The following is a 13,341-nucleotide window of genomic DNA, read 5'->3' as shown; positions in this document are numbered from 1 at the left end:
TTGATGCAATTGGTCCGTTCGATAGGGTTGGACTGGACACTATTATTATTATGGATCCCTAATTTGACGCTACTACGCAGGGTTCTGTTGGGTGTGTTTTAAGATAATGTTGTTTGCTCTGAGTGAGCATAATTTGCTATGAAAGCAAAAGTATTGCAAAATACTTATTAGTTCCCGTATGATGTTAGTCTTTTATATTGAATAAGAAGTTTGCCGCCACCCGATTTACTTATGGTCTTCTGCTAAAGCAGCTCTTTGTGCGGGATATATGTTTTAGCCATATGGTCGCATAACCTATTAGCTCTAATTTTTCTGTGGGGTTGGAGGTGATCTCGATTTTTTATTCCATAACATTAGTGTAGTGTGACTAATAAAGCAAATTCTCCTTACGGTGATTTCTGCGGATTTTAGACTTGCTTGTATATAGAACTGAATTGTGGAATAAAGACTAGAATATTTCGTTTTCTTTCTAAACCTTAAATAGAGCATAAAATCTCCATTAAAATTCCTGGCCTTGTAATTAAGACACAGACTGACCCACAAGACCCGAATTCTAGCAGCCAGTCACCTGTCCCTAATATACCGTCTCAGGAATCAACGAAGGGACTACGTTGCAGCTCTCGCCTTGCGGCCCTCCGTCCCGGAGCAGGAATTCCCTCAGGACGCAAGAACCAGGTCCTCGGACACCTAGGAAGCGAATATTTGCCAGCGGAGAAGTTCTTGAGGAAGCGCATTTGCAGGCGAGGACGTGGTCGCATTCCGGAGTATCTAGTCCAGTTTAAAGTCTATAATAGCTTGTGTATCTTATGGACATCTGCCCGAGAATTCCCCAAAATTCCCATGGATGATTTTAATTAATTTGCTAGTGGATGAGTTTGTCACTAAGGTAGTGCAAGCCTAATCTTGATCTCACACGATCAAATTGACAGGTAACCTTTGGTAGACGTAACCATGTTAGCCAACAAGAGAGCGTTTCACGGCAAGCAACCAGGGGTTTACTACGTCCATCATCCTGCAGAAGACCGGAACAGGTTGAAATGACTGGATAGCCGAATTCCAGTGCGCTCAGTGGGTTGCTACGTCTCACCTATTTGGAGCATGGGGATGTTCGCGATGCTTATTATATATTACTGTATTCCTCGCGTACTCGGCATGGGCAAACGGACCGTGGATCGTTCAAGTACATGAAATGAATGGTTGATGGAGCCACAATCCATACATATGTTGCAAAACAGTTATAATTGGTTTACTGCAAATTGCGCAATTATAGGGAGTTTTTCAACGATTCAATTGACTGACTCGATTCCTTTTTGAAGGTCGATTTGAGCCCTCCCAAATACCTCTATTTATACCGTGACCAGGGCCCCCTTTTCGACCTAGTTGAACAGACCACCCAACAGCCGAAATAGTGGTCACACAGACCAACAGAAAACACGTAACTATTCAACAACAGAGGGCATACTAAGCGTTGTCTGCGTAAGATGCAAGAGAGTTGTTAAGGTGCGAGAGCGTCCATCATTGACATGGATACTCTTTAGTTATGTGATAGGATCCGCATCCCGAGTACTCTGGCTTATGGTACTGCCCTAATGAGTACTCTGCAAATACATCCATTTCGTCCTCTAAACGGCCCTTTTAATCCATTAGACCATCTAGCACTACGTCATTTATTCATGTTTATACTATACCCCATATATACAGTGTGGAACATTAATATTCCAACGTGCTTAAGGAGTTAAACAGCCTAAAATCTCATCCTAAAGACTTGGTAGACGCAGCACCAACAAAGAAGATGCAGATCACCTCTAGTTTGCAGGCTATACAGCAGTCAGTGCATCCTGGGCACTTTCATCAACTAAGAGACATGCATATAGGATTTAGAGCTTAAGTTAAGGTTTCTCATCCCGTGAAAATATACACGACGATACTATATCCTTCACGCGAGGAAATGGCTCTGTGGCTATGGCTAGGCAAGTATCTAGCCTCTTTGCCGACAAATGCTTAGGAGACGGCCTAAATCCGTGTTAATCTGCTGGATCACGCGATTCTATGAATCTGACGAAGTAGCCGGTTTTTACACCACTATACCTTCCATCTAATAGATAATCACTATGTCTCTGTGATAACTTGCAACTAAAACCTAACTGCATAAGAATCTAGCTAAGATAATGCAAGAAGCTAATTATAAGTTTTAATAATAAAAACATTTAATGCGTCTTCCTACCTCTGATTACCTTAAGGTTGACGATTGGCAAGGCGGACCGCGTAAAAAGCGCTTAGCTAGGCAACTAGTGTATTACATGCAAGTAAAGTGGTGTATAACCTAAGGCCTAAGATTTATTTACGTCTCCGTGGCATCTATAATGTCAAATTGGTTGCGGGCCATTTGTGACTTTGCGCGAGAATAATTTCTTCCCTTACGTGTGCGTTAACGGAGGGGGGGTATATGAAGTAAATTGATTAGCGAAGTTAATGAGGAGATTAGCTAACATGATAGCGGTAGTAATGATTAATTAACTTACCAACGGATATCTAGCTTAGATATTTAGGTCTGCCATAAAATGAAGTAAGAAGGTGAGGTGGGCATAAGAAAAGATGGAAAAGGTTGATAAGTTATATGAGATCACAAAGAATGCGGCCAATTGGAGCGTGGCTTCGCCCACCATTCTCGCTGCGAGGGTGCCTGGCTCACCCAGCCGCGCGACACACACCTACAGGGCTCACCCGGCTCACCCCAAGGTCGCGCGATGTCGCGCGATTCGCTGGAGCGAGGAGAGCCAAATCCGCAAGTTCCTCGGAGTCCCCCTAAGTTAGAGGAGCTTTCACTGGAGAGGTAACGTGGTGTTGGTGATAGGTACTTTTTTCTTGCTGTCTCATGATAATCATGAGATCTTGATTGTCTATGCAGTTCCATATGATCTAGTACTGACTGCAACTCTCGTTCAATCAACAGTTTCTATGTTATCCTGCCCATTAGCGGCGCCGCAGCCCTCGTTTTCTCTGTCCTCTCCCCAGCGCCTACGGAGTGCCTTCCACAAGCAAGTCCAAAAGAAAAACTCTTGCAGCTAGATTTACTAGGGATAACCTTGGCAGTTGCATCTATTATCTGCTATTTTCTTGCCTTCAAGTGCTCCCATGCAACAAGTAGGGATTGCCAGGCATTTTGTTGGTACCATCAACAATCCGATTTCTCGCTTCCAGCCCGTTATGGTGACACTGTAAATAATATGATACTCGCCGCCGTCTGCCAATTGCGACGCATAGGTCGGGTCTCCGACCTCAGCGGCGTTGTGTCTGATATCACAGTGATGGTCGCGATGCTTTCAATGCATGTGTTCAATTGATGTCAACGTTGTTACGCTAAAAGTGGAGACGCCTTGAAGAGACGATCATATTGTAACCTATAATAATATTCTATAGATGTCTTCTGTCGGTATTTTTCTAGCTCCGGTCTTTTATCTGGCTCATGCCCTCTACTCACACTAGAAGCTGCCACCAAAATAAAGCCGATTCCACCAGAGTTAACATGGCTCCGAGAATACTTGAAAATCAACACATGACGCTTCAGAACCGAATAAGGGCTGGTCTGTTAACATGGCAGCCGCTGTTGCATAGATGTCTCAGTATAATATAGGGTTGTATAACGCACATAAAAAGTCCAGTCTAGTGGTCTCTGGCTACGTCATTCTTTGTGTGATAACAGACCATCAAAGTTAAAGTTTGAAGCACCTCACAGCCAATGTGATGCCATTGCGGCCCATGAAGTAGACAAGCAAGACAATTTGTCCATGTTACCGTGCGGGGTGAGGAGGATTATGAGCTAAGATGATACGCTCAATGGACTACTGCAACAAATGAATGACGTTGCGAGCTTCTCCATTGGTAATCACAGCAAAATGCAGGCTGTTTGTCAGTGTGGCCGAGTGTCTGGTATCACAGCGACGCTACCTGCATATAATTACAGGTCTTGCTCGTATCCCACCTGTCGAATCTAATATCAATACTTCTTAAGAAAGTCTTGGCAATAGAATATCGAAGTACACTGTTGGAATCAACGTCGTCGAAACAATATGGCTGAATCTTCTGATGACGAACCGCCGGATACTTTTGTGCGGAAGCTCTGGGACAGTGGTGGACCTCCGAAATCAATTCGTGTCGTCCTGTCGCATTTTCTCGCTATGGAAGAATCGGAGCAAATATATGCGCAGCTTCAGCAGGCTTGCATCCCAAACAAGCAAGTACTATGGAGTGGTATGTACCGGAAAGATGCGCAGGAATGGGCAGATAAGCACGGTATGCAAACACTAACCACGGCCATGGGCCCCTTGATGGACACGAGCGACTCTCTATGTCCTCGGCAGAACAAAAGCTACGCTGCTTGGTCGAGGTACATACACGGGGCCTCAGCCGTATTTTCCTGGTATATTGCGGGAGGCGATCTGGTTACGGTTTTATCGCAGCCTCCACCACAGCGTTTTAACCCTACTGGAGAGGCCTACTATCAAACGATAGAAGAACCCATCATCATGGGAAAGCTTTGCAACAGACATGTAGGCCATATTAGGGTAGTCCATCCATGCATCAAGGAAGCTCAAGATTTTACATACGAAATGTGGCCAGAAGACCACTCCTCATCGTGGATCAATCTATATGGGAGAAAACCGTGGCGGTATAACTGGCGAAGTACGACTTTAACGGAATCTATGCGAAGATTAAAGGTCCGCAAAGTAGCTATACATACTGATAGCGCGACTGTATTGCTAAGTAATTTTTGGCAGGCGAAGTTGTTTCCCGGCGAGACCACTGCGTTGACAGCTCGTCGATCCACTGACGGAGGCATACCAAAAGAGAATATTGCGAAGAACGGAACAAAACTGACCACCACAGCCACCAAAAAGGAAGATCTTCAAGTCAAACAGGAGACTTTGCAGTCTAACCTCGTGAACAAGACGAGGGAAAGCAGAATGAAGCAGAAGCTGAAGCTGAAGCTGAAGGGGACGAAACAAATGCCTGAGGACAAGCCAAAAGGGTACTTGGAGTCGAAAAATGGGAAGAAACCAAAGACCAAAACCGAACCAGTTAAGGTAGCGGAAACGAAAGGACTAAAAACAAAGGAAGCAAAACCCAAGGGAGCAAAAGCAAAGGATGCAAAACCCAAGGACGCAAAACCCAAGAAAGCAAAACCCAAGGATGCAAAACCTAAAGACGTAAAACTTGGAAAGTAGGCGGAAGGAGCCAGGGAAGGTATTGAGGCAAAACCCAAGTATTGCGCGTCTGTTCAGAGGACGCAGCAGTGTTGGTTGGGTCGCGTAGGAGAGGTTTATCGGTCAGATACAAAGGCAAATCTTGAAAATGTATTCTAGTCGGACTGATAGTCGTTAAAGTCTCCTAAATATACTAATTCACAAACTACTAAGAGAAGCAATTGCTTCCGGCTAGTGTAGCGTGTGGGCAGAGCATCAAACTTGATAAGTTGAGGAACATGCTTCAATTGCCGGGTTCCCCTAGTCTAAACCTTGAAATTAGTTTAGTATGTTCTCCTTAGACCGTTTGCAGGCTATTTTAACGTCCATATCAATCTAGCCATTGTTCCCGCTCTGTGTTCTGAGTAGGAAGCAAGCAATATCTGCTGGTAAACGTCCCAGAGGGGCATAACCAATTGCATAGTGTTACATTGAATATTCGTACTATTTACTAAGCCTCAACGGGGGGCGACTCTGTGACATTATCCTTTAGGGGAACTCTTGATGTCCACAGTTCTTACGTTACAATCCTGCCTCCATGTGTTCCAGCGCAGCAGGCAGGACGACAGGGAACTCCAACAGATTTATACACCGATTTACTTGCAGCCCGCAATATCCAAAGACCCTCCCGTCACAGGAATATGCTTGCACCCCTGAATCCTAAAACTCTTCATCTTCTGTCCTTCCTTGCTACTATTCTTAGACCACTTCGATGGCCACAAGTCGCCCTTGTCGGCGGCCGTCGCAGAACCAAGTTTCTTGCCGCGGCACCCAATATCGCTGTGGATAGAGATGGAGCAGCGCGTCCAGATGAAGCTGCAGAACTCAAAGGACCCGACGCCCTTGGAGGTGATGGACTCGTCAAAGTTGTAGCAGTCGTTCTCTGCGAGACTGCTGTGGTAGTGGCGCTTTGCACCTTTGTGGTCTTTGCCGGTCCAGACGGTGAAGCTCCAGGCGTCGGTGCCGGCGATGGCGATGGTAGCGAGAGTGAGGAGGGAAGAGGGCTTCATGTTGGATTGTTGTCTTGGATGATTGGGATGATTTGAAGAAGTTGTTGCTGTTTAGACGTTGGCAGTCGTGGTCTTTATATACTTGTAAAGTTGTGAGAATGTTAGGATCGACTGTCATATCGGATGAATTTTAAGCTTAGTGTCAAGCTACGGTCGCTCCATCTGGTCATCATTATACTGGAATGAAGTCAACTTCGGTCCGCTGTATTTATAGAACGCGAAGGTTTCCCTGTGCGGCTCCCTATGCGGCACTAGACTCAAGCCATGTTGGACTGGCCAGTGGTGAAGTTGAATTGTGCCAAATGCCCCAGTGATCAACAGAGACATGTTCTACGTTGCCCACATTTCGAGATATCGGGAGTTCCGGTAATGTCGTTTGGAGAGTGCCAGACTTAGCTCCAAGGATTCTGACCAATGGGAAATTTCCTGGGGAAGGTACTGAAGTCTCTCTAAAAAGGATGGCGACACTTGACGTAATGTGGGGATATGCAAGGAGAAGCATAACGGGTAGCAGTGCAGATCACTGACTGCGCAGGTACGGTACATTGCAGCTGATGGATCAGGCAGATGCGAGTAGTGACGGAATTGGGTTAAGAACTCGGGCTTACACATCTAAAAGCGGCCGGTGTATTTACACCTCCGGACGGGCTAAGGGGATGATGCATTGGTAAGGACTTCAAGGGGCTCGAAGTGTTTGCCTATGGTTCATGGTAAATTAGCTTAGTAGGCGTCTCTGAAATAACGCAAACAAGAATAGAATATACTACCTTTTAAGAACCTGGCATTAACTCTTTTCTATCATCCTGCAGAAAAATCACTGGAGAGAGAAAGCCCGCATGTCTCGGACGCTGGTCCGCCTGACAAATTACCAGGGGAAATGTAACTCTATAATCACCTTCAGTGGCAAAGCACTTTTTAAACAAAAAGTCTAGTAGGGACTAACATGGTGCCGAAGCTCCGGTAGTTCAGTTTTCATTACTTGGTTGTTTAAGGGGCAACTCGGCGTTACCATACTTTGTCTCCGGCCACCAGTCCCAGACGTTGGAGTTGCCTCATTCCACTTAATAGACGGAAATTGTTCCAAAAGAATGACTGAATAGAAGAATAAGAAAAGGGACAGTCATTTAAGTTCGAGCTTTAAGCGTGAACTCCCCAGCTCAAAGCCGGCTTGGTCCACAGGCAGGAACCGGAACCGTTATACAAGAGCAGAACATCAAGTATACAACAAAGTGCCATGTACCGCTGACAAACACAAATATCACCGTCTCACCTTCAACATATCATTACCTCAGGCAACATCTTCCATTGCTCGCAAATGTCGCGAACTGCCCCGCACAGCAACTGCCTAAGGCTGCATGAGACAAGATGACTGGTACCGGATCTTACGAGAAGCACTTTAACATCAATGCTCAACTAAAATTCATGTCTCACAGCTCAGAGACCGTCAAAGTAATCTAAAATGGCAAACTACGTCGCATCATGCGTGTTTCTCATTCTCGATGTACTCATCACCATCCCGGCATGCCTCATCACAATGCTGATCGACTACGCAACCAGAACCGCCACAGCAGATCAAGACACGACACTTGCAGAATGCTCATATCGGCTTGACTCGTCCACTCCATCGACTCTAAGACTCCCCGACTCGCGAATTCTAAGTTACGCTCAATTCGGGTCAACCTCTCCCACAGCCAAGACAATCTTCTTCCTCCACGGCTTTCCCGGCTCACGCATAGAAGGCGCATACCTCGACAAACCCGCACGAGCCAAGAACATTCGGGTAATCAGTGTCGATCGTCCAGGAACAGGTCAAAGCACCCCGGATCTAAACCGGACTGTTCTCTCTCACGCCAAAGACATTGAGCACCTGGCTCAGCACCTCAACGCAGAAGAGTATGGTGTCCTCGGAGTCTCCGGCGGCGGCCCGTACGCTCTAGCTTGTGCTAAGGCTCTACCGGCTGACAGGTTAAAGGTAGTAACCATTGTATGTGGCCTGGGTCCTTCGGATATAGGATACTGGGGAATGTACATCATGAACTACCTGGGCTGGACGCTCGCGCCGCACTACACCCCACGCCTTATGAGATGGTGGCTCAGTCGTGAGCCTGTTGCAAGACTTGATCTGAGCAGAAAACAACGGATGGATATTTTAATCCAGAGTTTTGAAAAGTCTCAGCCAAGAATGCCGCCGAAAGATGTTGCGTTCTTTGGGGATGTGGACGTGATGAAGGTGCAATTACGGACTGGGGAGGAAGCATTTGCGCAGGGAACATGGTACGCATTGCAGGACATGAAGCTTCTTGCATCGGATTTGGGGTTCAAAATCGAGGATATACGTAAGGATTTGCCGGTGCAGTTATTGTATGGGAGACTTGATCGAAATGTGCCGCTTACACATGGAGTAGAGGTTGCGAGGAGGTTGAGGGGCGAGGATGATGACGGGAGGGTGAGTTTGAGGATAGAAGAGCATGATACTCATGCGAGCATATTTTTTGACTATAGGGACGAGTTTTTGGATGAGATGGTGAAGAGGTTGTAGGTCTGGTGGCTTTGGCCATGGGTGTAGTAGATGGCTAGAATTGGTTGGATGCTGAACTAACACGTACACAAGCAGCCACAGTGAATCACACGGAGCAAGGTCCGTCTACAAAGATCAATTAATGCCGGGCTTGAAATGTCTGGTGAAAGTACAGGGTTGTGGCCGTCTGGTGAAAGTGTTGACCAGATGCAGCTGTGTCTAAACTTGACTTCACCCCTCAGTATCAAGAAGCATACAGAATTAAACATTATTCTCCTCAAGCAGATGAGAGCAGCCCTATACCGCTAATGCCTATAATACTTGAAACAAATTGAAATGCCTGGCAATTTTCAGCCCGTCCTACACCAACCATACTCACCGTCGCCGGTTGCCCATGGGTGGACCCTGCATCTGGCGTAAAGTTGCCCAATTGCCTCGTGCCATGTGCGGCAGCCACACACACCAAAACACAATTCCGCCTCCAATTCTAAACATAACCTTAAACAACAGACCACAGACTACCAATGTCTCATCCAACCTCCAAAGATTCTGTCTCATCCGTCGCATCTGCTTTTCACATCGCGCGAGGCCATTGTCGTAACCTCTCGTGAGATAAGCTTACCATCACCAAACCTCAAATCGCCAGCCTCCGCATCACAAGCCAAATACGCACGCCAGATCTTCCTTGACATCTCCCCGTGTCCAAATCCATGAACACGCCCTGCTCCGCCATTACCGTCGGTCCCCCACTCCGCCTCCAAAACGCCATGTCCTTTACGATTCGCAATTCGGGAGTTCACGGGCGCTGTGGGGTCGAAAACGACATGGAGGCTTGGCACAGCCGTTGAGGTTCGATTGCTTTTTCCATCTTGCCCGCAATCGTCTTCCCTTCCATCTAACATCTGAACAGACATTCTTGACTGCTACCAACGTTCACGAAAACAGTGGTATCCGTTAAAATGATTTGTCTCAACAAGGCCGACGAAGGCACCTTTCGCCACCTCGGCTACAACCAGAGCCCGCCGGCCCTGTCAGCAGACCAAACTACCCGCCAGGACCTCAATGGGATATCGAACCTACGTGAATACGTCGCCGCCAGCCAGGATGACGCATCTGGAGGAGGGACAGGCGGGATGCTAGGTGAAACGGCAATGTGCGATAAGTTGCGTCGCGAGGGAGAGCCAGATCTGCCTGTGCGAAAGGCGCTTGACGCAAGACAATGGGCGTGTTGTACGAAAACCACTATTAAGAGTCCTAGCTGTGACGAGGAAATGCTAACTATCTGATTAGGCTCATTCTTGCGTTTCAAGGCGGTCGCTGGTGATCGCCTTGTCTGGGTATCCTCTACAGGGTGCCTGGAGCGCCTTTGGAGCTGGACAACCTGGATAGCATCCGTTCTCTTCTTCTCCTATATCATTTCGAGTTTGCGCATGTCAACTACCGGTATCGAAACTGCCAGCCCAATTGTTGAATCTGTGGCAATCAACTCGTCTGTCCTCCATGATGTCCTGGCCGTGTCGCCAGTGTTGCGAAGGGACCTTAGCAAGCGATCTTCCTGCGCAACTGGCGGCGTCGACAAGAACAAATACAATACCGGACTTCACGTCGCAGCCCTGTTCATCATATGGTTCGTCTCAACACTAGGTTGCGCATTCCCAATCATGGCCGCCAAGTTTCCTGGCCTACGCATCCCACGCCGCTTCTTCTTCGCTGTGCGACACTTCGGAACCGGAGTCCTCATCGCAACCGCATTCGTGCACCTTCTTCCCACGGCATTCGTATCCCTCGGCAACCCGTGCCTAGGAAAATTCTGGACCGAGGATTACAGCGCCATGCCGGGCGCGATTGCTCTCGCCGCCATCTTCCTAGTGACGATTATCGAGATGGTGTTTCACCCGTCTCGTCATGTACCGCCTGCGGATATTGTTGCGAAGCCGCGTAGCAAAGAGCAGATAGAAGAGGCTACTGATTCGGAGGGCCATCCCATCCGCGATATGGGTCCTCTTCGTGGGCGGTCGAGCAGCATGGGACAAGGACTCTCACAGCTGAATCAGGCGGCTTTGGCGGAACAGATATGCTCGAGGGGCCGCGATGATGAATGTGCGATTGCCAAGTCTGCCAATGAGAGTCACGACGTTATTGATCATGGTGAATTCGAGCAGGCTGTTTTGACGCCGGAACAGAAGCGCAAGAAGGACCGATTGCAGTGTATCCTCCTCGAGATGGGTATTCTCTTCCACAGTGTGTTTATCGGCATGGCGTTGAGTGTGAGCATTGGCAACGACTTTATCGTCTTGTTGATTGCCATTGTTTTTCATCGTAGGTTGCATCTACTATATTTCAGTGTCCATACTAACTCGTGGCAGAAACGTTTGAAGGCCTCGCGCTCGGTTCGAGAATCTCCGTCATTGAATGGGGTGAGAAGACATGGCAGCCATGGATTATGGCCTTGGCATACGGTTGCACGTACGTTCCACCAGACCTTCATACCTCCAGACCCTGTCAGCGAGAATGATGCTAACAATCTGTAGAACTCCAATCGGTCAGGCAATTGGTCTCGCAACACATATGCTCTACAGCCCCGACTCTGAAATCGGCCTCATCGTCGTTGGAGTCATGAACGCCATTTCCGCTGGTCTCCTCACGTTCGCATCTCTGGTGGAGCTGCTTTCCGAGGACTTCCTCAGCGACGAGAGCTGGCGCCATCTTCGGGGGAAGAGCCGCGTTGTTGCCTGTCTGCTGGTCTTCTCTGGGGCTTTCGGCATGAGTCTTGTCGGCGCTTGGGCTTAGGTCCATAGGAGTTTGAAGAGGCGTCAAGTACGCTCAAGATTGCATTGGTGAGAATGCGTCTTGTGATGGGGGGCGAATTACTTTCTTAAGTGCCGTTCGACGGATTTTTCATTATTTTTAGTGGCATTGCATTGGCCGTGGAGTGGCTGGTCTTTTCCGCAATACACAGTCGTTTCCAGATTATTCATACAACATACGACTGTCTTTTCCACAATACATCACAATCTTTTCGAGACTTATTCACAGTGACTACATGAGATATAAAAGTTCGCTTATTCTCACGACTACGTAGTTTAGTTCCTTTTACATTCCTCACGACACAGTATTCTTGGCAACCACACCCCTGGCAAACTCCCCAAACGTCAAATGCGACTCAATGTCCACCTCATCCCCCAAATTCGGCTGCGTAAACACCGCCAACGTATTCCTCGCAATCGCACCACCACTCACCGCAGCCCTCACACCCCTCACATAATGCGGCACGGCCTTGAACTTACCCGCCGTAATCCGCTCCAGCGTCTCCCCCGTCTGGAACGCAATACAGTCCCTCGGGATCTTCACCTGGTACGTCTCCCCCGTGCGGGACAGGATGTACAACCCCGCTGAAGAGTCCGGCGACGCGGGAAGTTCCTCCAACGGCGGTAGTGATGCCCCGTTCAGAGAAACATTCTTGGGAACAGCGGGGCTGACCTTGTGCTCGTCGATGAACATGGCTGATGTCAGACCGGTTAGACACCCGTGGTCAAGGTGCGTGGCACACCAGTCATCTTCGCTTGTGCCATCGTTGTTCTGCACATCTTGCGGGAAGTAGTGCAGTAGTCGGGCCTTGGTGGTGTTGGACGTGCTGACCACGTGCTCTAAGTATCCCTTTGGGTAGCCCTGGATTTCCTTCTCTGCGAACCGGTCGCAAGCTCGTGCAACTAGTACAGCTACATCGATGATGAGTTTGCATAGATCAGTGACGGCGGGTTTGAAACCGGGGAGCACGTTCTCGGGCGGCCATACGTTAGGCGACAAGTACTCGGGGAATGTTTCTGGTGAGAATTCAGGCGTTGGCTTGGCGCATTCGAGCGTTGGGTCGACGTAGAATGCGCAATTTGCGTAGTATGACCCCTTGAAGGTGTCTGCTTGGCCGTTCTTGAGTGTTTCCTTGCCGAGAGACCAGCCAGTCAGGTATTTGGCTTTCACATTTTCCAGTTTTTCTGTGACATGTTAGCCATCATGTTCGTATTCTTACATAATCAAGAGAAGTTATATGTAAGGACGTCAGTTGCACGAACCTAGTTCCTCGGAGGGCAGGTTTCCCAGGTATGAAGAATACGAGAGGGTCATGTGGCGCAACTGCGCAAACTCCTGTGGTACATTTTTGACGACTAAGATGCCGAGGGAGTCGGGGCCAAAGGCTTGCTGTAGAGTCTCAAAAGAGACGTTGCCTAATATGTGTAAGTGAATGCCGTGTGAGAATATGTTTGACGATGTTCTTACCACTTGTGAGGTCTTTGAGGGACACGGTTACCGCCTGCGCCTGAGCTACCATGTTGATTACAACTTGTAACTGAAGAGAGCTGAAATAAAGAAAAAGGAAGATGAGGTCTTGAATTCAGGAAGTTGTTGATAGAAATACATTTAAAGACCCAGTCTACCCGGAACAGCACAGCGAGGAATTCGCCGCTGACTGTGCAACATTTTCTGCACCATCGACATGCGACACATGCATGCAGTTGGTTTGCGGGGGAGGGGCATGAGGGGCACTCAGCAAGGTGAAAGCCCGCTTACATAA

General features: G+C 48.0%; 5 protein-coding genes across 5 annotated transcripts; 3 read left to right on the top strand and 2 right to left on the bottom strand.

The window, feature by feature from the left end:
- Nucleotides 1–4,070: 4,070 nt before the first annotated feature.
- On the top strand, nucleotides 4,071–5,225 carry VFPPC_11208 (hypothetical protein; the record flags this gene model as incomplete). Its single annotated transcript, XM_018289464.1, has 1 exon — nucleotides 4,071–5,225. One exon carries the CDS (start codon nucleotides 4,071–4,073, stop codon nucleotides 5,223–5,225), a length of 1,155 nt encoding a protein of 384 aa, XP_018140315.1.
- Nucleotides 5,226–5,839: 614 nt separating this feature from the next.
- On the bottom strand, nucleotides 5,840–6,253 carry VFPPC_16378 (hypothetical protein; the record flags this gene model as incomplete). Its single annotated transcript, XM_018294131.1, has 1 exon — nucleotides 5,840–6,253. One exon carries the CDS (start codon nucleotides 6,251–6,253, stop codon nucleotides 5,840–5,842), a length of 414 nt encoding a protein of 137 aa, XP_018140316.1.
- Nucleotides 6,254–7,712: 1,459 nt separating this feature from the next.
- VFPPC_11207 (alpha/beta hydrolase fold protein) lies at nucleotides 7,713–8,792 on the top strand (the record flags this gene model as incomplete). Its single annotated transcript, XM_018289463.1, has 1 exon — nucleotides 7,713–8,792. The coding sequence occupies one exon, from the start codon at nucleotides 7,713–7,715 to the stop codon at nucleotides 8,790–8,792; it is 1,080 nt and encodes a 359-aa protein (XP_018140317.1).
- A 938-nt stretch (nucleotides 8,793–9,730) lies between these two features.
- VFPPC_11206 (plasma membrane zinc ion transporter) lies at nucleotides 9,731–11,561 on the top strand (the record flags this gene model as incomplete). The annotated part of the gene is made up of 4 exons (XM_018289462.1): nucleotides 9,731–10,001; nucleotides 10,062–11,090; nucleotides 11,138–11,237; nucleotides 11,303–11,561. The coding sequence occupies 4 exons, from the start codon at nucleotides 9,731–9,733 to the stop codon at nucleotides 11,559–11,561; spliced, it is 1,659 nt and encodes a 552-aa protein (XP_018140318.1).
- Nucleotides 11,562–11,873: 312 nt separating this feature from the next.
- Nucleotides 11,874–13,098, bottom strand: VFPPC_11205 (clavaminate synthase-like protein; the record flags this gene model as incomplete). Its single annotated transcript, XM_018289461.1, has 3 exons — nucleotides 11,874–12,763; nucleotides 12,842–12,994; nucleotides 13,047–13,098. The coding sequence occupies 3 exons, from the start codon at nucleotides 13,096–13,098 to the stop codon at nucleotides 11,874–11,876; spliced, it is 1,095 nt and encodes a 364-aa protein (XP_018140319.1).
- Nucleotides 13,099–13,341: the final 243 nt, after the last annotated feature.

The sequence above is a fragment of the Pochonia chlamydosporia genome, chromosome 6 (genome assembly GCF_001653235.2).
Source record: "Pochonia chlamydosporia 170 chromosome 6, whole genome shotgun sequence".
In the NCBI taxonomy this organism is placed as follows: Eukaryota; Fungi; Ascomycota; class Sordariomycetes; order Hypocreales; family Clavicipitaceae; genus Pochonia; species Pochonia chlamydosporia.
Note: the sequence above shows the minus strand (reverse complement) of the source record. Positions and strands in the feature narration are given on the sequence as shown.